Source organism: Genypterus blacodes, unplaced genomic scaffold, assembly GCF_046128005.1.
Source record: "Genypterus blacodes isolate CSIRO-AG114 ecotype Tasmania unplaced genomic scaffold, CSIRO-AGI_Gbla_v1 ptg000062l_1, whole genome shotgun sequence".
In the NCBI taxonomy this organism is placed as follows: domain Eukaryota; kingdom Metazoa; phylum Chordata; class Actinopteri; order Ophidiiformes; family Ophidiidae; genus Genypterus; species Genypterus blacodes.
In genome coordinates, this window is record NW_027466874.1 from 1,467,226 (window position 1) to 1,489,091 (window position 21,866).

Sequence of the window (21,866 nt, forward strand, 5' to 3'; positions counted from 1 at the left end):
TTGTGAAATTCCTAGTATCTCTTTTATTTGCAGTAGACTCACCTTCAAACAAACATTCTCAACACAACAACCTGAACGTAGAGTGTAACTATTTGAACACTCTGGATACATATATGCAGTGTATAGTCTCATGTTATCACTATCTAACAACAAGTCTTTGCTTACCAACGCGACCTGATCACCCTCTCAATCATTCTCCAGACCTGGAATGTTCTCTCTTTCATTACAGTGCATTGGATTGCAGCTGTAGGACACATTTTGCCCTCCAGTTCTCAGGTATAATGGGAAGTAAATGTATTCAGTTATGAGAGGTTGCTTCACCAAAGGCATTCTCTCTGGATAATTTTCCCATATAGTGCCACGGGAATATTTATTTGCTGGAGCTCTGCTATTAAAATGACCCGTGCTACCACGTGGAACGACTGCCACAGGGTTTGTTGGCGAGCATATTAGGCAGCGTCTGAAAGTGCCTTCACTGCGAGAAGTTCATTAATTAAATATTGTAGGTAAAGTAGCCGGAGTTCGTCCGTGCAAATCTCTCATGCAGAGGCTCCGGTGTGATCTGAGGTCACCTTATGTGCTTTATAACGCTACACTTTAATAATTCCACATTTCAGAAGGGCCAGAGTGTCCCACCAAGGGCGTATTGATGGGCCGTAAACTGCACACAGTCATTGGCAGTGAGCGGTAAGTGCTTGGCAAAGTACTGACCAGTGTAGAGTTTGATCTTCTTACATAAGTTTTTCCAATACTTTCCAGTACCCTGCCATTACTCTCTCAAAACATTAAGGACGTAAACATTTGGGCCCAGTCAATGCCTCGTATGGCCCATCTATTAATCATACAGTCACATTTTGAGAGAACTGCACAAAGAATCAATGTTGTATTTACTGTCCACAAGCCACTTGCAGCCAAATGAACGATGCAAGTCTTCACAAAATTGCAGGGATTTGATAAGTACGTTGATTTTCAGAGCCTCATTCTATCTCCACAAACTGTATTTACAGACCGAAGCGAAATATAGTCGACACTGAGCTAAATATGGCAGTTAGCAGTTTAGCAGTTTGGACAGCACAGGGATGTGATCTGTGTCTTTCTGCAGCAAATTACCTTGACTGGAAACCACGAAATGAACACTGAAGCTTGGAGATGAAGACAAAAATGTGTCTAACGAAGCGACACTGAGCAGAGCGAAAGATCACCAGTGAGCGCCATGACCTTTAGATATGTGCACAACTTCATACCTGGAGGTTTCCCAAAGCTACAAATGAGCCAACATCTTAGTGTCCCTCTCGCTCTCTCTCCCTCTTTCATTTCACTCAGAGTCTCATGACTATGGATGCGGTCACAGTTGGTGGGCAGACAGAAGTGTAGACCGAATGCTGCAGCAGAGGATGTAACACCTGTAGGCTCGGCACTACGGGCTGCAGATTTTTTCGGAAATTGTGCTTGAAAAAAGAACAGCGACTAACGAATGCGAGGCTACCGGCTCGAACAGGAGCGTGCGCTGGCAGACATCCATCCACTGCAAGTCTAATTTCAACAATGTGCAATAGTACGTGAATTGAATAGAAAATGTAGTTCCCTACAATGGAAGCCTGCACTCACCACTAAGATGTGGCAATAACTGTTGTCCTCTTTTGTGTTAGGCACAGGATCTTACCTTGATGGCGGTGCAGGCGATCTGGGTGTGGTGCAGCTTGTGCAGCGTGGTTTCCCGGTCGATGAAGTAGGAGGCGGCCAGCTGGTGCAGAGCCTCCAGGGTCACGGCTGTCCCATTGGACTCGCTCACTTCAGTCGTCCGACTCAACTTCCGCTTGTCCACAAAGATCATCAACGACTCTTCCCCTGTGGACACACACAAACACAAGTTATTAACAATGCTTCTCACGCGAACATATATGCATTATTTTTGACTATGACTCAACTTGAACTTGTGTGAGTTTTGATTTGACACAATCATGAAATACTTGCAACCTGACTTTGACACTGCTGACGTTTGACTTCAATACATTCGTCATCTCATGGTTGGCCAGAGTATTTGGGTGATAACTTACAGCGTGGACACAACGTTTGTTTGTCAAACAGCTCCAAACAGATTAAACATGTTGATTTAAACTGAACAAGCCCAGAGACGACGGCAAACAATCCCAGGACCAGCAGATCCACAGCTGACCCAATATGATCTGCCGTGAGTGATTGTGTTGGGAGTTGTGTGAACATTACGCAAGCAGGTTTAGAGCCCCTGAACACACTAATTACTGTCGGAAATTGATTCGCTTCTGTGGCGTTTCACCAATATTTTACCCCTGTCGAGTCTTATATGTTATTCGTTCTGTTCGTCTGTTTGACTGTGTGCGGGACGTCTCAAAGCTCCTCAATGGATTTGAACAAATCCTATCTATCAATTGATTAATCTGGAACTGAGGGGGTTGTCGATATCGTGAATCATAGGAACGCTGTGAAAATGTCATCAACACAACAGATCAAAGAGGGTCAGCATGTGGTTCTATGGGCTCAACGTGCCCTCGTTTTCATCAAATAACATGAGGAAGAATGCAAGAATCAAATTTCTATCTGTGCTCAGTTTTAGCATAGGATCGCAATGATCAAAGTTTGACCCCTTGTTCAGCAAGCAGGTGTCTCAGATCCCCTAATCAGGGTCTTCTGGCCGTCCCTGGGTCTAAGTTTAGTGACCGTGCTGCTGCGGCCCCTTAGTCTGAATTTTTTTTAATGGTGTCTCAGAACCATTAAGCCTCTACAAAGGAGCCTCGTGTTGATGTGATGTTTGCTCTTTCAATCTTTGACTGTGTTTCGACTTTTGAAGCGAATAAACTGCAGGTGTGAGAATAGCCCTTACATTTTCCGTTATTATGTTTTGGTGGCGGCTTGTGTTCGTTTTGGTGCTTTCTCGTTTGACAGGTTGATGCCAAGTGCCAGAAAGAAAGAAAGAAAGAAAGCAGGCAATGAAATGCCACCAAGCTCCCATGTTGGACTCAAACTGAGGACATTTTGACGGCCGTGCTGCGAGGACGCCCTGAGCTGACACCTCCTCCTCTCCCCGCTGAGCTGAAGGAGGTCGGTGAAACAGAAACAAAGCACTTTTACTTTATTTACCTCCCAGAGTGGCGGAGAGCAGGAAGTGGGTTCCGTATTTTCTGATAATGTTATCCGTGATGGCGCCGAGGCTGGGCCTCCTGCCCAGCTGCCTAATGGTGTGGAGGAACTCGGGGTCCAGCGGCAGAGAGAAGCCATTGTTCTCCTGCCTCTCCAGGGCCAAGCTGTTCACCTTCCAGCGGCCAAACTCCCTGCAAAGTCAAAAACAAACAATACACTCGCTGTTAGCAGAGGACGCAGCGCTCGCACATACAGTATGCATATATTCAACAAAGGGGCGTTTGCGAGTACCAATGCAACACACACACACATGCAGACCCTCTCCATCACTGTCAAGAGGAAGCCAGGAACTGTTGGAGCCATTTTGCAAAAGAGACACGATGAAAAGACGTTAAAGTCGTTCCTAACAGCGGTTTTCTGCTTCTCGAGAGGAGAAGAAAATTGGTCCCATTGTTGCGATTTCAAAGCGAGCCGGACGCAGCTCAAGCATGGAGGCTGGTATCCCGGCTTTTCCTGGCTGGATTTAATTTGATGCCTGCACGACCTCTAAGTGAGTCTTATGTGCCACTCTAAATGATGAATGGTGTCACGCTGTTTCTACCTCCGGCCCCAACGATTGCTTTGAGCCGCGGCGAAAAACGTTGTTTTTCTCTACCGATTTTAAAATAATAGTGCAATCTCATCTCATTTTCAGTCACTTCAGAGACACTGTAGGTAGATGGGACCCGGATGACGGACAGAGTCTTGCTGTTTTCAGGGGAAACGAGCTTCATCTGGTGCCTGATACACACAATGATGGCCTCCACATGCAGCTGCAACCAAACACACATACACACAGGAGCATTTTTTTGTCGCTGCATATCTGAAAAATGATACATGTCTGTATTTCTATAGGAGTTGTTAACACATTCTTATTCTGCGAGCAACTGTGCCAAGTTAACATTCAAAAGAGTTCTGGGGATTCTGCTCAGAAAATGACATCATACAAACAGACCTCGTCGTTCCTTATTGTTGGGTTGTAATAGTCATTAATGAGACACTCTAGATACATCATGGTCCCACTGAGACGTCAACATAAGCTTTGTCTCTGCAGCTGCAGCGAGCGGAACAAGCAACAAAGAGCATTGTGTCGTCTGTACAGCAGTTTTGTTTTGTCAGACTAACCGCATTCATCTCATCAGACTAAATAACAATGACTGAGTGAGAGAGAACGCTGTCATGAGAAGCTCAAGATTCACTCATTTTGTTCCAACGACCTTGCTAACAGTTTCTTAAAGGCTGGAAATTGGACACTTTTTAAAAAGAAGTAGAGTCTCTGACAAAGGACGACGGTAACAAAAACGCTCAGACGTAATTATCCTGCAAATCATACATCCTGTACTTGCTACCTGAGTCCTCTTGTGGCAGTCATGTTCATTTCGTTTGATAGATGAGGTTGATCTTCCAGAGATTTTACAAAATGTGCTGCTTTTTGGAGAGAGGACATCTAAATGAGGTCATTGAAATGTTTTTCATAGAATGTTTGGAGCATTTTAGAGTTGTTCAGATCCATGCTGCTGTTTAGGAGCTTTCAGAGGCTTTAACATGTGTTTGCTGGATGATGTTCCATGAATCTATACCAGTCCAAACCATAGACAACTACCAAACTAGAAAAACCTCAAAAATGCTAGAGCTTACTAAGAAAACCAAAAGATTTTTAGACATAATTGCCCTCCAAAATCCTTCATATTTATTACATCTATCTAACCTTATTAAGTAAAATAATACAACTTTGCTCACCAAACGCTTTAGGTGCCCACAGAGTAAACATATCTGACTGACAGGACCAACAGTTTGCTCATGTGGGACACTCTAACAAGATTTCTGAGGCTTCTAAGTGATAAAATCTGGGCGATAAAGTTCAGCTTTAACCTTACAAAAGTACTAAAGGATCACCACAAATCCCAAACTTCATATTTGCCCTCTATCTTTGTCTGTCCACACACTCCATCGTACCTCCCCGACGCTTAGACACTCACACACACACACAGACACACACACACAGACAAACATCTTAACGGTGACATCTTGTTGTGACTGTAACTTTGCCCAGGAGTGTGGCAGAGCTCCTGTGGGCGAAAGCCTGCAACTGATCAATCTCTCCTACAATAATGAGAGAAAAACACAAAGCCGGGAAGTAGGAAGCGGCTCATTTAGACACGTTTCATGTCCACGTTTTGCTCTCTAACGAGCAGCCATTAGTGTTCCTTGCCATCAGCTGGGGCCGGAGCGGCAGAGAGAGAGAGAGAGAGAGAGAGAGAGAGAGAGAGAGAGAGAGAGAGAGAGAGAGAGAGAGAGAGAGAGAGACGCAGACCTTAACTGTGATGGACCTGCCGTCTCACTATGCTGCTCACTGATGGACATTTAAGGATGGAAAAGACACACGTACACACACACACACACAAGTGCATTTACAAGGAGCCTCTTTAAATGAAGCATCACTTAGTCAGTGAGTACAGAGTTGGATGATATAATTGCAGTGAGTCCATTTTGGATGATTTTGCCCCTTGCACATCAGTTTTAATTCTTCAGATGGCGTCCAAACTTAAACAAGTTGTCAGCCTGAAATGAGCCATTTCTTCTGAATTTGATATTTCAGCAAAATGCAAAATACTACAGTAAAGTACCTGAACCTTCATCTTATAGTTACGTTCACCACTACTTCAGTAAATGTGCTTAGTTATCCTGCATTCAAAATATTACTTAGGCATCAAAGATGAAAGTTTGCCCCAGACAAAGCGTGAAATTAAATTAAATTAAATTAAATTGCAGAATTTAATTTAATTTAAGCTTTAGGAGGGAGTAACTAAGGCAACACAATAAATTTAGTGGAGTAATAGTAGTCGTCAAGTAAAGTACAGAATCTCAATACTTTAATGTGTCCAGCTCCTTCCCCCCCACTCACACAAATCTGTACTTGAAAACAACATTCCAACACACACACACACATGCACGCACACGCACGCACGCACACACACACACACACACACACACACACACACACACACACACACACACACACACACACACACACACACACACACATAGCAGCCCCCTGTTATGGATTCACCGCGGCTTTATTTCACCCTTAACTCTTCTGTGGGAGGTGCTGAGTGACTGAAATAGCCCATCACACACACGCACACACACACATACACAGAGACATTACATTACATTACATTACATTACATTACGATCATTTGGCAGACGCTTTTATCCAAAGCGACTTACATTACAGTTACCACCCTTCGCAGAGGGGGGAGCAATTGTGGGTTCGGTGCCTTGCTCAGGGGCACCTTGGCAGGGGCTCGAACCGGCAACCCTCCGGTTCCAAAGCGGAAGCTCTCTATGCAGGCAGCAGCTCTATTTCACCTCCAGCTCTGTTTGCTGCCCCTCCACCTGTCAGCCCCCCTCTGAGCGAGCCGGGGCACCCAGAGGATACTAGCTCGCAATCAGAGGCGGAGAGTCGGGCCGCTCGCCGCCCGTCTTTCACAAAGAAGACGTCTCTGAACCGTCACAGGAAGCTCGGAGGCGTCGCCGCAGAGTGTGTTCACGCGGTCAGTGTGTGGGCGAACAGGCCTGGCGACGATCCGCGCCTGCTCACGAGACGCCCCGAGGCCAGCTGCACCGCCAAATGAATGTAAATAGAATGAAATGCACGCCTTGGCATACAAACAAGCTTTCCCACTGTGGTTTCAAAGCAAAGTCAGGCTGAATTACAAAATGCCTCTGCTGATGTCAGGAGAAATTAACACACGTTTATGAAGTAAAACCCTAAAGCCTGCAGGCGGCGAGACAACAGGCGGCGTTTCACACTGTAGACGCCGCGTTCCTAACCACAGGGGTAATTGTTTGGACAGCCGGCAAGTCGTAGAAACGGGAAGAGATGCGTTCGGTCCTGTTTCTGTCACTCGGATGATGAGTTGCTGATTGATTGACGAATCCAGTGGAAGTGTGTGTGCGTGTGTGTGTGTGTGTGTGTGTGTGTGTGTGTGTGTGTGTGTCTGTCTGTCTGTGTTTGATTCTTTATTCAAAAGTAACAGAAAGATAGAAAGCAGGAACGCTAGTCTGCTGTCGCGTTTGTGATGATACCTAGCATGGAAACTGTGTGTGTGTGTGTGAAACCAGTCCAGGGTGCTGTGTTGTATTAGACTGAATTTGTCATATACAGTATTTTAAACTTGTTCTAAAGTTTGTTGAACATCTGCAGTGCCGCAAACCTTGAGCCTGTAAAGACGTGGCGAACTCCGACGTCACCGAGTAACATGTGACACACACCACAGCCAGGCATGAAGCGGGTGGGAGAGTGTGTTGCCACTTCAGGCTTCAGGTAATTCAATCAAACAACAACACCTGACACGAAACATCATTACCGAGCTCAATGAGCGTCGACAAAACCTTAACACCCCACCTTCGTTTTAATTTACTGCAGTGCTTCATTGGGACCTCGACTCAGACGTGTACGGTAACACAAATGAACACTTACCTTGTTGCTGCCGCACATTAGTGAATGTTTGGATGGGTGCCTGTGTAATTATGCTTTGTACAGGAAACGCCTGAGGACTCGTCTCTGTAAGGCCCGCACGCCACCCCGGCACACATGTACAGAAGGCTGCGGCGTAACTTCAGTAAAAGCGCCGCCTGCATGTTTCATAGCTGTTCCAGATTAGTTATTATTAATAATGCACCGTGGCTTTCATCTCATTTTAAGAGATCTGTTTGCTCAAACCACTCCATGACCCATTTATGAACCCTGCAGACCACATGGGACTGGGAGAGCCGCGTGAGGACCTTTGCGTAATTGATGCAGCAGCCGATCCCCCCCCCCCCCCCGCGACTTGACGCCCCAAAGACGCCCCGCTGAGTAATGACGAGCGGCGGAATTACCATCTCAAATGAAACTGCACCGGGTCGGTTTCATCGTTTGTCCCTTTCTGCTTCCAAACGTTCCTCGGCAGCAGGCCTTTCGTTAAGGCGCCAGGTGATGTGTTCTAATGTGTTATAATGTACGGTTGGAATCACGCCGTGTCCATACGTTAATGAGTCTGGCAGCATTTAGGACTAAAAGCTTGCTAGTTCCTCTGCTGGCCGACTCTCAATCATGATGTTAATAAGGTGATTACCATAAAGCCACTGTGCATTCTGCTTTCACACACACACACACACTCACACACGCTGCTGGACTTTAATCAGGGAGAGATGGGCGATGGAGTTGCTGGAGTGCAGACCGCAAGTCGTTTTTAGACCTTAACGAGCCAAATAATATGAAATGAAATTGAAATAAGCATTAAAGCACAACAAACCAATGAGGGAATAACAAAAAGAACGACAAACGTAAACATATAAACAGTCGCAGGGCCGTCGCAGAGCAGTCCAACCCGTCTACAGGAGCTAAAGAAGGGCGCAGAGGCCTCGAATGCTCGTATCCATCACTCAAGTGCATTTGTTGGTCATGTTTCGAAGACAAGACGTGCAAGTCACAAGTGAAGACGGAAGAGTCACAAAACAATTCAAGCTGTATAGTTTCAGTTTTGGGTTGCAGCTCACATGGCGTTGTTCGGGTTTCCTACATGACTACTTGTATTCATTTTAGTTCTCAGTATAGGAAATGAGTTTACAGGTCAAAACTTGGAGGATCAATTACTCTGGCAAACTCCAGTGTGTGTGTGTGTGTGCGAATGAACCCTTCCAACCTATCCCTTTAATAACCACATGAAAGGAGTCGCCCTCGCCTCTTTCGCCTCCCGCCTGCATCCAGCGGCAGCAGCAGCGGCGGCAGCAGCCAGTGATTAAGAGCGTTTCTCAGCTGTGTCTCCATCACTCATTCCCTCTTTGCTTTGCACACATTCTGCATAATGACTTTACAGCAGTTAGGTCCACATCATTGCGCCGCACATCAAAACTGTGGACTCAAACTGTGATTTACGAACCAAGTGCACAATATTTATACACTGGCAAAATGTGAGATGAACTCACAGTCGAGACATTTTCATAATTTAATCATAATTAATGTGCAATTTGAACCTTGTCAGTGGTACGAAGAGGAGGAAATTAATTAAACGACTCCGTCTATTTGATTGAATAACTCACAAAACACTAATTTCACCTTTGACTGCATGCAGTCGAGCCCCAAATCACATTCACGTCTATCACACGGGTTCAAATAGGCCTTGAATTATTGCACCGAACGCTTTAGAAAACTGTAGTTTTGTCCCGGAGACTTTGCAGGTGACCACTGCCGAGACACGAAGCCGCTCCACAATGACTTTAATTAATCAGATAGAAAAGCATACAATAGTTCATGCTTGTCAAAGTGCAGGCGGAAATTCAATCAAAACGCGGTGGAGAACGTGAGAGACGAAAGGTTTCATTATAACACCACAGCCAAGAGGGAACAAATAGTTGTGTTTTGTAGCCGTTACCCCAGATACCAAAATAACCTGCTGAGCAAAACAGTTGCTTGATGTAGACTCAAAGTTATTTCAAGGACCTCCCCGAAGAGAATTGAGCAAAATGGGAGAAAAGTCCTTCATGCTTCATTCAGTCAGATAAGTGAAATTACATTTATTGGTGAGACCTTCACGTAAATTGCAGTCGACCTGCTATTTTGAGAGTTATAGGTTGTTGTTTTCTTTTTTTTATGCTTTTTTGCTCCACTTGGCGTTCTTTCCCCCCTTTTGGGTTAATCTGATGTGACACTGATCCTCCTCCATGTGGGTTCACCATCGGCCAGAGAGAGAGATGATTCCAGAATTAGGGAATCGCTAAAAACAAAAAGGCGAGTGAAAGGCACCTTCACAGGCGGGGCCACGCCTCCACGCTGCTAATTTAGCCACTGATGATCCGGCCTTTAACGAGAAGAGTTTGTATGAGAGAGAGGGAGAGAAAGAGGGAGAGAGGGAGGGAGAGAGAGAGAGAGGGGGAGGATGGGGGGGGTTGAATTCCGAATTCTTTTCCTGGTGCGCGATGGGGGAAGAGAGGAAGAATGAGGGAGTAATGATGTGGTTAATAGCTTCTGGTTGTGAACGCGTCATGGAATTGCTACCAACAGCGTTTCAACAACAACAAACAAACATCAGACCATTAATTAGTGAAAATGCCATTAAAGCTGCTGTGAGGTCCCATAAACACGCCGCTGCTTCTCCTCGCTCCTTCATACCTTTGATTACCACCAACAAAGAACCTGCAAGATACCCTTCATAGAGATCAACTTCAAGAGATGAAAGAAAAATGTAATTTATAAAGAAATGGAGGTTCTTGGGGCAGAGTTTGTTCTATTTTTTTTTACAGAAAATCACAGAATTACAGAAATCTTGTCTTCCTTGCTACAATTTCCAAATATATACATTTTGCATTCATCTTTTCTCGTTGGTTCTGGAATTGAGAATTTTTAATAAGTAATTAAGATAATTTTATATCTTTAGGTCTTCATATATTTTTTTATACATTAGATAATTTTTTCTATGTCTTACAGTTTAGAATTTCTAATAGCAAAATAAAACGAAAAAATAAGATTTGGACGTGAGATGAAAACATTGCTGATCGTCCCTGACAGAGGGAAGCTGGAACATCTTCACTCTATCACTCCTTTCTGTCGTTCACTCCTTTGTTAAGTCGACTTTAGACTGTGATCGTGAACCCGCAGAAGCTTGAGGAGCAGAAGGTGATTTGACTAAAGAGCTTTTGGAAATACTGTGTGTCCGTTTCTTAACAATAATCTCCTCCTTTATATGAATCTGACTCTGTGTCTGTTCCTTTTCAATGACAACTTGAGCTGAATCTGTTTGTTCCTCTGCTTAATGTCGTAGTATTCAGCCAAAAACTCTCATTACTACACATTTGACACAATCCAAACGCTGCTGTCAGACCGGGGAGACATTTGCATACAGAACGCATAAAATAATCTTTATCAATTTACCAACTTCATACAGTGAATGAAGCTGAAAGTGCTTTTTATATTTGACAGGTTAAAAACTAAAATACACATTTAAACAGAGAGAGACCTTCTTTTAGATGAGATGAATGAAATAAAAGAAGAGAATAAAAGCATCAGGTTGAAAGTGTCATTTAAAGCAAACTGAAACGTTGTTAGTAGTAGTTTTTTTCTGACATACGTTCCAGTTTTGGAGCATCGTTAGAAAAAAATGCCGTCCCCACAGGAGAGGCACCAAAGGGAGGAATATGTGAAACTACTCTACACTCCGACTTTGCCACTTTCTTGGACAGCGTGAGTTCTCGTTGGTTAAGTTAATGCTGCGGAGTGGAGCCGCACTCTCTCTCCTCGGAAAGCAGCGATGTCACTATGAAGTATCCGCATGTGGATCGATACGGTGACCTGCTGCCCCGGTTATGGGCGCCTCACAGCCGCACCAGCAGGAGCCGTGACGCTACGCAAATCATTTACCGCCGCAGAGACACAGAGTCAGACTAAAAGCAGCCCCACTCCTGCCCCAGATTTGGTGGAAATGAAGGATTTTTCTCTTACCGTGTGTGTGTGTGTGTGTGTGTTACTTTTTTCATTGTAGCCATGTTTGCTTTTGAGTTTTAAGGATCATCTCCACGGGGAAAAACCACAGTTTGCATTTGGAACATTCTGCTCTGCATATGCTCAAATGTTGCAGGAGGTGAACTGAGATTAAAAGAAGCAACAAAACGGTAAGAAAGCAATTATATTATTGATTTGCAGCTTGCGAGAGTAACGCCACACCTCTAATAATAGAGAGAGAGAGACAGAGACAGAGACAGAGACAGAGAGAGAGAAAGAGAGAGACCAGGGGGGCAAAACATGATTTGCAGCAGGCGACGCTGCCACGAGGACCGCTGATCCCGTTGTACCGCAATTTGTCATGACACACTCGACAAGCGACTTCTCCATGCACACACACACACACACATACACACACACACACACACACACACACACACACACAGATATCACGTCGTGTACATAATAAGCAGTGAGTGTAGCTTCGACCCAACCTCACACAACAGGAAAGCCAAATTGGTAGCACATGCAAATCTATCTCCACTCAGAGCACTACTTAGGAGGAAATGTGTTATACAGTCATTATATCGTCTCTAAAAGGATTTAGTACACAAAATTACCTCTTAAAATACTACATCACTTATCTTGGAATACTCTATAATCAACGTATACACACCAGAGCCAACCATGTACACACACACACACACACACACACACACATTTACACACACACACACACACACACACACACACACACACACACACACGCACACACACACACACACAGACCATTACGACAAACAATAGCTCGAAATGACTCCAGTACTCTATCCTCCTTTTTAACCTGGGTCTTATAATCATACTTAAAGTTTCATTCCTCCCCCTTCAAATAATGTTCTAACATTGAATAAGTACATCAACAAGTAAATGCTTGAGAGAAATATCTTATCACATATAAATATGATCTTAGATAACAAAGCAGCGACGTCACTGCAGCTGTAATGCAGGTTGGTCTAATTCCTTTAAACCAACAGTCTGTGCCACTAATGTGCTGAATCGTCAGTCTAACAGCCGGTTTCAGACAGAATAGTTCTCCATGTTGTCAGTTGCGAGAATGTACTGCTCTGTTGTGTCCTTGTGTATTGTGTTATGATGGACGCCATCTGTCCCACAATGCAACACAGAGCGCAAAGGGAGGAGCAACTCACGATTAGGAGCTCACAGATTTTTGACTGTTTGTATGCACATCATCCAAAACATATAGTGTGTCAGTTCAATGTTTTAAGCCTCCTGGCGTTGTGTTATTGTCCCCGCATCTGTTTCGTCAACCTTTCTCACAATTTCCCTTTTAGTTTCAGTCCCAACAAGGCTTTTTCCTCTGAGCTCTGTCCTCTAATAGAGTCTAATAATTCTTATTTTGGCACATAGTAGCTTAAACTACACTTCTTAGATGAGTCCGCAGAGTCCACTGTGTAGTACGACTGTGTGCTGAACCATAGGGACACGTCTTAGGTCCCTAATCCTCGTCCTTGGGACCCACAAGACTGCAGACTCGCCGCCTCCCGCATCTTAATTGGCTAAACTCTGCTGATTTTAGGTTATTAATCACTGAAGAAATATGCAGTGCTGTGAGTCCGGAGCAGCGGGGTTGAGAACATTGGGTCGAAACCACTTATACAGAGGGAAAAAATAAAACTTAATGCTCCCAGAATGTCTGTTAATAATAATAATCTGCAGCTCTGCGCAGCTTTCAGCGTTTTTTATCTTATTGATTGGGTTTTACGGGGCCCCATATACACTTTATACAGCTTTTCCCCCTCCCGTATAAAACTGTACAGGCAGCTGTTTCGGGCTGTGATAACACACAGTCTATGAGCCATTTGGCACCGGACACACACAGTTAAGAAGCATTAAATACGATAAAAGACAAAGACGAGATATTTTTCAAGAGAAATTAAAACGTTCTCTCCTTTTAGCTGCGTGTTAGATGTGCGGAGGTTTGTGATCACATCGTCTGGAACAAATTAAAGCAGCACGCCGAATAACAAATATTAAAAGATGAAAACCCAAGGATGCAGCATTTTCACATTTTCTTAAATTGATGATAATTCAAAATTCCACCCGCAAACATTCATAATTCCCATCTCGTTGTTTATTTTGCACCCACGGAGCTCAGAGTCGTTTTCATGCATCCTCGCCTACAACAACAACAAAACTGAAAACAAATGAAGAATAACTACACAATCACAAAGATTCACGCGTCTTTGGATAACCAACAAACATGGGAATCGATGTTAAGTGAAACAAGACTTTGACAAATCAAATTATTCCGCTTATTTGTTTGCAGTTTATTGACATCAAAAACCACAATTATAAAGAAATCTCTCACGGCAGATGACAGCAATAACACTGCTGCACTATTCTCTGACAAACACTGGGGCCCTAACACAAAGGAAATGGAACAAAGGGAAAAAATCATTTCACAAAGCTTTTTTTCGTCTGGACCGAGCCTCCGGATGTGCCAAATGGTGCCACAAATGGATTCTTCTACACCTCAAGCAAAGGAAATAAAAATCAGAATGCTTCACGTGTTTGGTGTCGACCTTTCGGGAGCGATTAGGTCACTTTACTGCTGCTGGACTTTCAGAGCCAAACAGACGCTAAAACAAGTTGCAGCTATGTGCCACAGGGGAGACGTCCACAGCTGAGACAAACCGAATACACACACACACAAACACACACTGTTTGGTTCGGGGGTTGTGCCGTATTTGTTCTTTGTTTCAGGCCTGTTTTATATATTGAATAATGCCTTGCAGATCTTTCCCGTTGAAACACTCTTCAGTCACACTCACGCTGCCTCCACAAACCTCTGATAGCTCCCACATCACACGCACTTGTCAGAAGCCATAAACTCGACGCCACATGAAGTCTTCGTCACTGCCATCGCTCCCGGTGAGGAGGAGGAGGAGGAGGAGGAGGAGGAGAACGCTGCTCTGCTTCTGCCCTGGAGATACATTCAACCTCTGAATGGAGGGAACCGGAGACTGCAGGAACCGCGGAGAACTCTCTTCCCCGACACTTCTGCTTCTTCTTCCTCTTCTTCTTCTTCTTCTTCTTCTCTCTCCGGGGCTGTTTTTTCCCCACATTTGTACGAAAAACTGTTTTTACAGCACTCATTATGAGACACTGATATATTGATCGTAAACAAACAGGAGATAAACAGGCTCTACCTGCAGCTAAACTGCGCCGTACGTTGTTGTGCCATAAGGTCAGATTTGATTAGATTTGATCCCGGTAAGCACATCCGAAATAGCAGAGGCGCAGACAGGAAGCAGCAGAAATGTGCTCCGAATGAAAACAAACCAGCAAAGGACTCAGTCAACACAACTTCTCACCGCATATCTATCTATCTAACATATTAACTGCTGTTTGTGGTTGTTGTTGTTTTCAGTCATGATATCTGGTCAGGTAGTCGTAGAGGTGACAAACAAACACATGACCTGTTCTTGTATGTGCATGACATCATCTCAAAATGTGCAAATATGGCACTTTGATGGTGGCGGTGCGGGCTGACAACAATGACCTGACTCCTGGAGCGGCACAGGCACCCAGACGTCACACACTCTCTCCTGTCAGGCAGGTGTCAGGGCAGCAGTACCCCAGCTGTGCTAAAGACCTTAGAATACCTCTGTATGTGATTCCTTGTTTGAAAATACGGCGAAATAGCTCATTTTATGTGTAGGAAAAGCCTGTTTTGTTGCGATTGGCCGCCCACAGTTGTTACCATGTACTAAGGTGTGTAGGCTGGTCAATTCAAATGTGTAGCTAGCATTCCAGCATTTAAGCGCCGTGTTCAGGATGTGTGGGTTTGTGTTATTGAACGTTTGCATTTTCTACATCCGCATTTACAACTCCGATTAATATTCCACGCAAACTTACGGAGGAAGATGGTTGGAATCCTTTGTTCACCGAAAATAACAGATGGCTTATTAAAGCGTGGGAACAGGATCATTATCTTTCATTAACGCTGCAATTTAGCTGTCAGTTTGCTCACTGGCTTCATGCAGGGAACAGGCGTGTTGCATGACTCCACCCCTCTCCTCATGACACTTCCACATACTCTGAGCTTGGGAGCATCAAACATTACCGACGCCATCATGAATAACATAAATATGAAATAAGAACATCAGGTACACACACCAAAACGTCATTTGCGCAGAACATGAATAGAAACGGCAAAATATATATCTCCTTTCATTTGGGCTTCTCAGCTCTGGTTCATTTTTCTGAGCACGTCGTTTATGTTTTATTGCTTTGCATTATGCATCATATTCCTTAATGCCCTCTGTCTTTCCTTCGCTACTTTATTTTCTATCTCATCCCTTCATACTTCCACATTCCGCACAGTTGTTTCCTGATTTATCCCGGGCCCCTGTTTTGTAATCTCTTTTAAATGTGCTGCTCACAAACACAATGACACCGCAGCACCGACGGGGCAGATAAAAGGCGCCGCTCTGCTCTACATGTGGTACGTACTCAAGCTAACGTCGCCCCATCGGGTCGTCTCGCCCAAACAACGTGGAAGTGAAGCAATAATCGCTGCGTAATTACAAACGAAGGGGGTTCCTTTCTTACTTCAAATGTAATATCCGGTGGGATGACAGGAGGGAGAAGGGAGGACAAAGAAGCATGGAAGATGAGGCGTGATGAGAAAGTTATGGCCCGTGAAGAAGAAGAAAGGAGGAGCTGACATTTTGACTAATGCTCCTGCTGTCTGCAGAGACGCTCGACCACCGGCGGGGACTCGTCCGGCGGCAACGGTAAAAACGTTGACGGTCTAAATAAGCAACGATTGACTTAAACGCGTGGTTTGTTAAAGTTGCACATATTTTCGTAAAGTGGCAATTACCAGGAAAATATCTCGAGGCGACGCTGTGACAGATTCTCATAATTGAGCAGGTGAACCAGGAAACGCGGTTTTCGCCGTGTGAAGTAAAGAAGCGACAAAGCCGTCTGTGTTTCTGTGACCTGCCACATGAGAAACGCTATGAATAAATGAAGGCATGGCGGCTTCAAACGCCGCCACCTGTAATTACGGTTGGATTTATTTTCCTACAATCACGCAGGATCATCAACCTGAGCTCCTGCACGCCTGCATGAGAATCCGCTGAATCCGCCAATTCAACGCATTCACATTATTGCTTTTGCTGAAACCATGAGAGAAGAAAAGAAGAAACCGTCTCTCTCTCTCTCTCTCTCTCTCTCCCTCTGTCTCTCCACCAGGCCATTATTTCTCTCTCCGTTTTTGTTAAAGTGTTATTTGACAGAAGGCTGTGATTTCCCTGAGCTTTTTTAAATCCGGCCTCGAATTGCGACTTCCATATCCCCGAGCGCAAGGGGATGAGGATGCTGCATTAAAATTCACGTCACGATTAAAAAAAAAAAGAAAAACACTGTGCGTTCTGTCACTCAGCTGGAAACGCGTCTCCATTCAGCATCCTGCCAGCAGGGGGAGATACGGCTCTGACTGTGGCCCCTCCTCTTCCTCCTGATGTGGCCTCCTCTTGCACGCTCCCAACTGCTCCTCTGGTCCCCCCCACACAACTCCCTGTCACTGTCTCTCTCTCTTGTTCTCTTGCTCTCTCTCAATCTCTCTCTCTGTCTCTTTCTCTCTCTCTCTCTCTCTCTCTCTCTCTCTCTCTCTCTCTCTCTCTCTCTCTCTCTCTTGCTCTCTCTCTCTTTCTTTCTCTCCCTCCCTCTCTCTCTCTCTCTCTCTCTCTCTCACTCTCTCTGTCTCTTTCTTTCTCTCTCTCTCTCACTCTCACTCTCTCTGTATCTTTCTTTCTCTCCCTCCCTCTCTCTCTCCCTCTCTCTCTCTCTCATTCTCTCACTCTCTCTGTCTCTTTCTTTCTCCCTCCCTCTCTCTCTCCCTCTCTCTCTCTCTCTCTCTCATTCTCTCACTCTCTCTGTCACTTTCTTTCTCTCTCTCTCTCTCTCTCACTCTCTCTTGCTCTCTCTCTCTCTCTATTTCTTTCTCTCCCTCCCTCTCTCTCTCTCCCTTTCTCTCTCTCTCTCTCTCATTCTCTCACTCTCTCTGTCTCCTTCTTTCTCTCGCTCTCTCTCTCTCTCTCTCTCTCTCTCTCTCTCTCTCTCTCTCTCTCTTGCTCTCTCTCTCTTTCTTTCTCTCCCTCCCTCTCTCTCTCTCTCTCTCTCTCTCTCTCTCTCTCACTCTCTCTGTCTCTTTCTTTCTCTCTCTCTCTCACTCTCACTCTCTCTGTATCTTTCTTTCTCTCCCTCCCTCTCTCTCTCCCTCTCTCTCTCTCTCTCATTCTCTCACTCTCTCTGTCTCTTTCTTTCTCCCTCCCTCTCTCTCTCCCTCTCTCTCTCTCTCTCATTCTCTCACTCTCTCTGTCACTTTCTTTCTCTCTCTCTCTCTCTCACTCTCTCTTGCTCTCTCTCTCTCTCTATTTCTTTCTCTCCCTCCCTCTCTCTCTCTCTCTCTCTCTCATTCTCTCACTCTCTCTGTCTCCTTCTTTCTCTCGCTCTCTCTCTCTCTCTCTCTCTCTCTCTCTCTCTCTCTCTCTCTCTGTCTCCCCTGCTCCCTGACGTGAAAGGCAAAGTGAGCTCTGGAGAATATTTACGAGCGAGGGAGAGCAATTGGTTTGAGATCATTCGGTGAGGGAATGAGGAAGGGAGAGAGAGCGAGCGAGAGAGACAGAGAGGGAGAGAGAGAGAGAGGTTTGATTGTAATGTTTTTATTTAACCTTCCTTTAACCTGATGGTTAATTAAAAGCAATTTCTTGTTACAATATCTTCCCCTCTCACTGTGTGCGTGCGCGGCCATGTTTCTATCCTTCTGACGGCCACACACACGCACACACACACACAAGCGCTGCATGAACAGCGTCTAAAATTAGATAATTTTGGCCGTTCCTCCACTGGGCGAGCGACTCGTTGGGGGTTTGAGTTTACAGGATTCCATTGTGGAGCCGCGAGGGGTCCAAGGGGCAATAATCAGAATTTACTGACCCATAATATTAAAAGACCATCGTGTGTCTGCCAGAAGTCAATAAGCGAGTGAGCGAAGTGAGCGGAGATTTATTCATCGCGCCGAGGCTACAAAGTGCCACGCGATTAAACCGTAAAAAAATGCAGCAAAGAAGCATTAATCCGGGATTTAAGAGATGAAAACTATACAAAAGACGGGGAAAAGAATACCAGACGTCCACTGCATTGACGGATCCAACAGTGAGACATGAACCGCTCCTGAGTTAATGCACAATGACAGCAAAAACGCTCAGACTTTGATCGATGCAGACGAGTCGGCGATTAACTCAGCCTGAGATTTCTGCCTTTCAGAACTCACTCCTCCGTCTCTTTTGGAACAAAGACCTTGCATCTTTCACACTTTCGGATAATATAAAGGCTGGCTGCTGTGCCGGGGGATAATAGCGCTACAATTGCAGGACCTTATTTGCCATAAAGACTAAAGCAACATACTTGTTTTTCTGCCACAAAATGCAAATGATGACACAGTGTTATTGTACTGAGCTATTCTGTTCTCCTCTGTTCCACTGAGGAAAGTGGAAAGGCCACAGGAACTCGAGGGGGAAAGAAAATGGGAAAATTGCAGTTCCTATAGGTCAAGAGGTCATCACAGGTGACTAAACACTCCTTTAAATTAAAGGTTGGGGAGGAAGTAACCAGCTGGGGCGCTGGCAACTTTAAACAAGCCGCTGAGCGCTAAGGGACAGAAAAAAAAAAAGGCGCTGGCACGAATAAAGGCGGAGTGCAGACAAAGAGAGACAGGGAGGCAAAAACAAAGAGGAGCGGAGGAGAACCTGAAAGGGGACAGGCAAACAAAGAGGCAAACACGGGAGCGGGAAAGAGCCGATGATGGATGTGGGTGAGCGCAGCGTCGTGCCTGAGCATTGTCACCTCTGTCAGCCGCTAAATGCCAGCGTCAGTCAAAACCTCTGCTCAACTGGCGTCACCTCCTCCGGTGACAGCATCACGCTCTCATCAGCGAGCAGCAAAACACTTACCTGGCAAAGCACACACACACACACACACACACACACACACACACTTTCATATTCATACCATTTCACACACACACAGGTTTGTCTCGGGAGACTCGAGGACTCATACCGAGAAACCTCAAACAACATGTTTTGTGAGATTTTCCAGCGTTGTTTTGAGGGGAGGAAACAAACAGGAAAAGCCTAGAGGGGCGTCCATACCTCCACCAAGGCTGAAGGAGCCCAGACAAACATCCTGATGATGTTTTGTCATAATGAGAGAGACAAAACTGTAAAAAGTGTTTTCAAACTATCAATGTACCTCCAAGGGTCTGATATAGGGATGAATATACATTCTTTACATTGAAATCTGTGCTTTTCTTTTGAAAAACATCCATGAGACATCTGTGTCTCAACCTGTCCATCAAAAAACGGCTCCAGTCCAGAACTTTCTAAGCCAACAAACACACTGCATGTTCCAGTATGTTAACATAAACATTAAACACCTGCTGACCTGTCAAAGTGATGTCATCGGCTGAGAGTTATGAGCGCGTGCGGGTTCATTCCGGTGCATTTCTATGCTGAATACGAGTACGCACGCACGCACACGCACGCACACACACACACACACACACACACCATCAAATAAACGAACAAACGCCTTGAGACGCCTCTTGCAGTCGGAGCGTGTACCTTCTAATGCAGCAGCTGCTCCCACATTAAACTGAATGATTTATAAGTCGGAAGCAGCGAGTGGAAGTTGACTTTGGTGAGACGCATTAGAGCGCAAAGGCTCGATGCTCCTGAAAGCCTCGACTGACGCTGCTGTGCCATATAAAAACCCCACTGATCATATAGACGTGTAATTACCTCCGTCCAGGCTGGAAGGTGGTAGAGCAGCGGGGATATAAAAGTGCTCGCACGCCGCTGTGATGTATGGGACACATTCTATACGTCCAGCCGGGAGACGTGTCCACTTGTCCCTTTGCATTTACCGCGACCGACGGGAAAGAAGCGCGGCGCCCTGCTGCGTCCCAGCGCGCGCCTGAGTACTTTACACTCGTGATCCCAAACACACACACAAACACATACGCACACACGCATATACACACACTCACACACACGTCTCATCTCGTCTCTGACACCCCGCTGCTTTGTTCAGACTCTCCTGCGGTGTCTGAGCTTATGTATTCGATCCTCACACACACACACACACGGACACACGTACACACACACTGCATACATGCGGCGCCTTTATGTCTCCAGTAATCTCCTCACTGCTCATCCTACAGTTTGACACCTGCTAAAGCTGCGTGTTTACCGTCTTGAAAAAAAGTATGACGTGATCTACTTTAACAGAATCCACGCAGGACCACAAGAAGAGCTAAAGTCTGCAAATGAGATCAGCTTTACATTCGGCTTGACAGTGACAAGAACAGAGTGTATTTGCATTTTGCTCCATTTCAACCCAGCAAGCCCCCAGTCTCACCGTCTAACTGTCTCACTGCCTCGGTGTCTCACCTGTATATCTTGTACTTGGTGGTGAATCCTTGCTGGTAGCGCTCGGTGAAATCAACAAACTCCTGTGAGTGGTGAAAGGGGCCCTTGTCCGACAGGAGCCAGCCCAGGGGCCCGGGGGCGCCGCTGAAGGCAGCCCCGGCGGGGTCGGCGGCCCCGGCCCCGGCCCCGGCCCCCCCGGACACCCAGCTCTGGAGCAGGCTTAGTGTAAAGCACTTCCATAGAAACATGAGGGCCGCCAGTCTACTAGTGGAGATGCACGGGCCACTCATGCTGCTTCCCCCGGCCCCGGTGACTCCTCATTCTCCCTGCACTCCCGATGAGTCCTGGCAGAGAGGAAAGGAGAGGATAGGAGGAGGAGGAGGAGGAAGGAGAAGAAGAAGAAGAGAGGAGAGGGGGGAGAGGAGAGGAAGGTGAAGCCGGGGTTGACAGGGAGGAAAATGGGATGGAGACAAAGTGAGACGGCTGCGGTCGCGCCCGGACGTTTGCTGGGTCAGAAATCTTTGACAGAGGATCACAAATAATTCCACTCTAAGGTGAGAACAACCTACAATCTATGTCCTCTGTGTAATATAGAAAATGATGGAGAAAAATAAGAGAATATGAATTTCCTCTTTAGTCAATTTCTGAACTATTTCAACACAGAGCTTTTTGCTTTTACCTGTAAGTTGTGTGGTCTATCTCCG

At 45.5% G+C, this 21,866-nt stretch overlaps 1 protein-coding gene across 1 annotated transcript in view; it reads right to left on the reverse strand.

Annotated features, from left to right (window-relative positions):
* LOC143003711 (BMP/retinoic acid-inducible neural-specific protein 3-like) overlaps nucleotides 1-21,452 on the reverse strand; it is a 43,587-nt gene extending 22,135 nt beyond the window's left edge. Inside the window, exons 1-3 of the mRNA XM_076154504.1 lie at nucleotides 21,184-21,452; nucleotides 3,118-3,308; nucleotides 1,664-1,848 (exon numbers count right to left, since the gene is read on the reverse strand). Of these exons, the coding sequence (XP_076010619.1) occupies nucleotides 1,664-1,848; nucleotides 3,118-3,308; nucleotides 21,184-21,452 (645 nt within the window). The remainder of the gene's footprint in view (nucleotides 1-1,663; nucleotides 1,849-3,117; nucleotides 3,309-21,183) is intronic.
* Nucleotides 21,453-21,866: the final 414 nt, after the last annotated feature.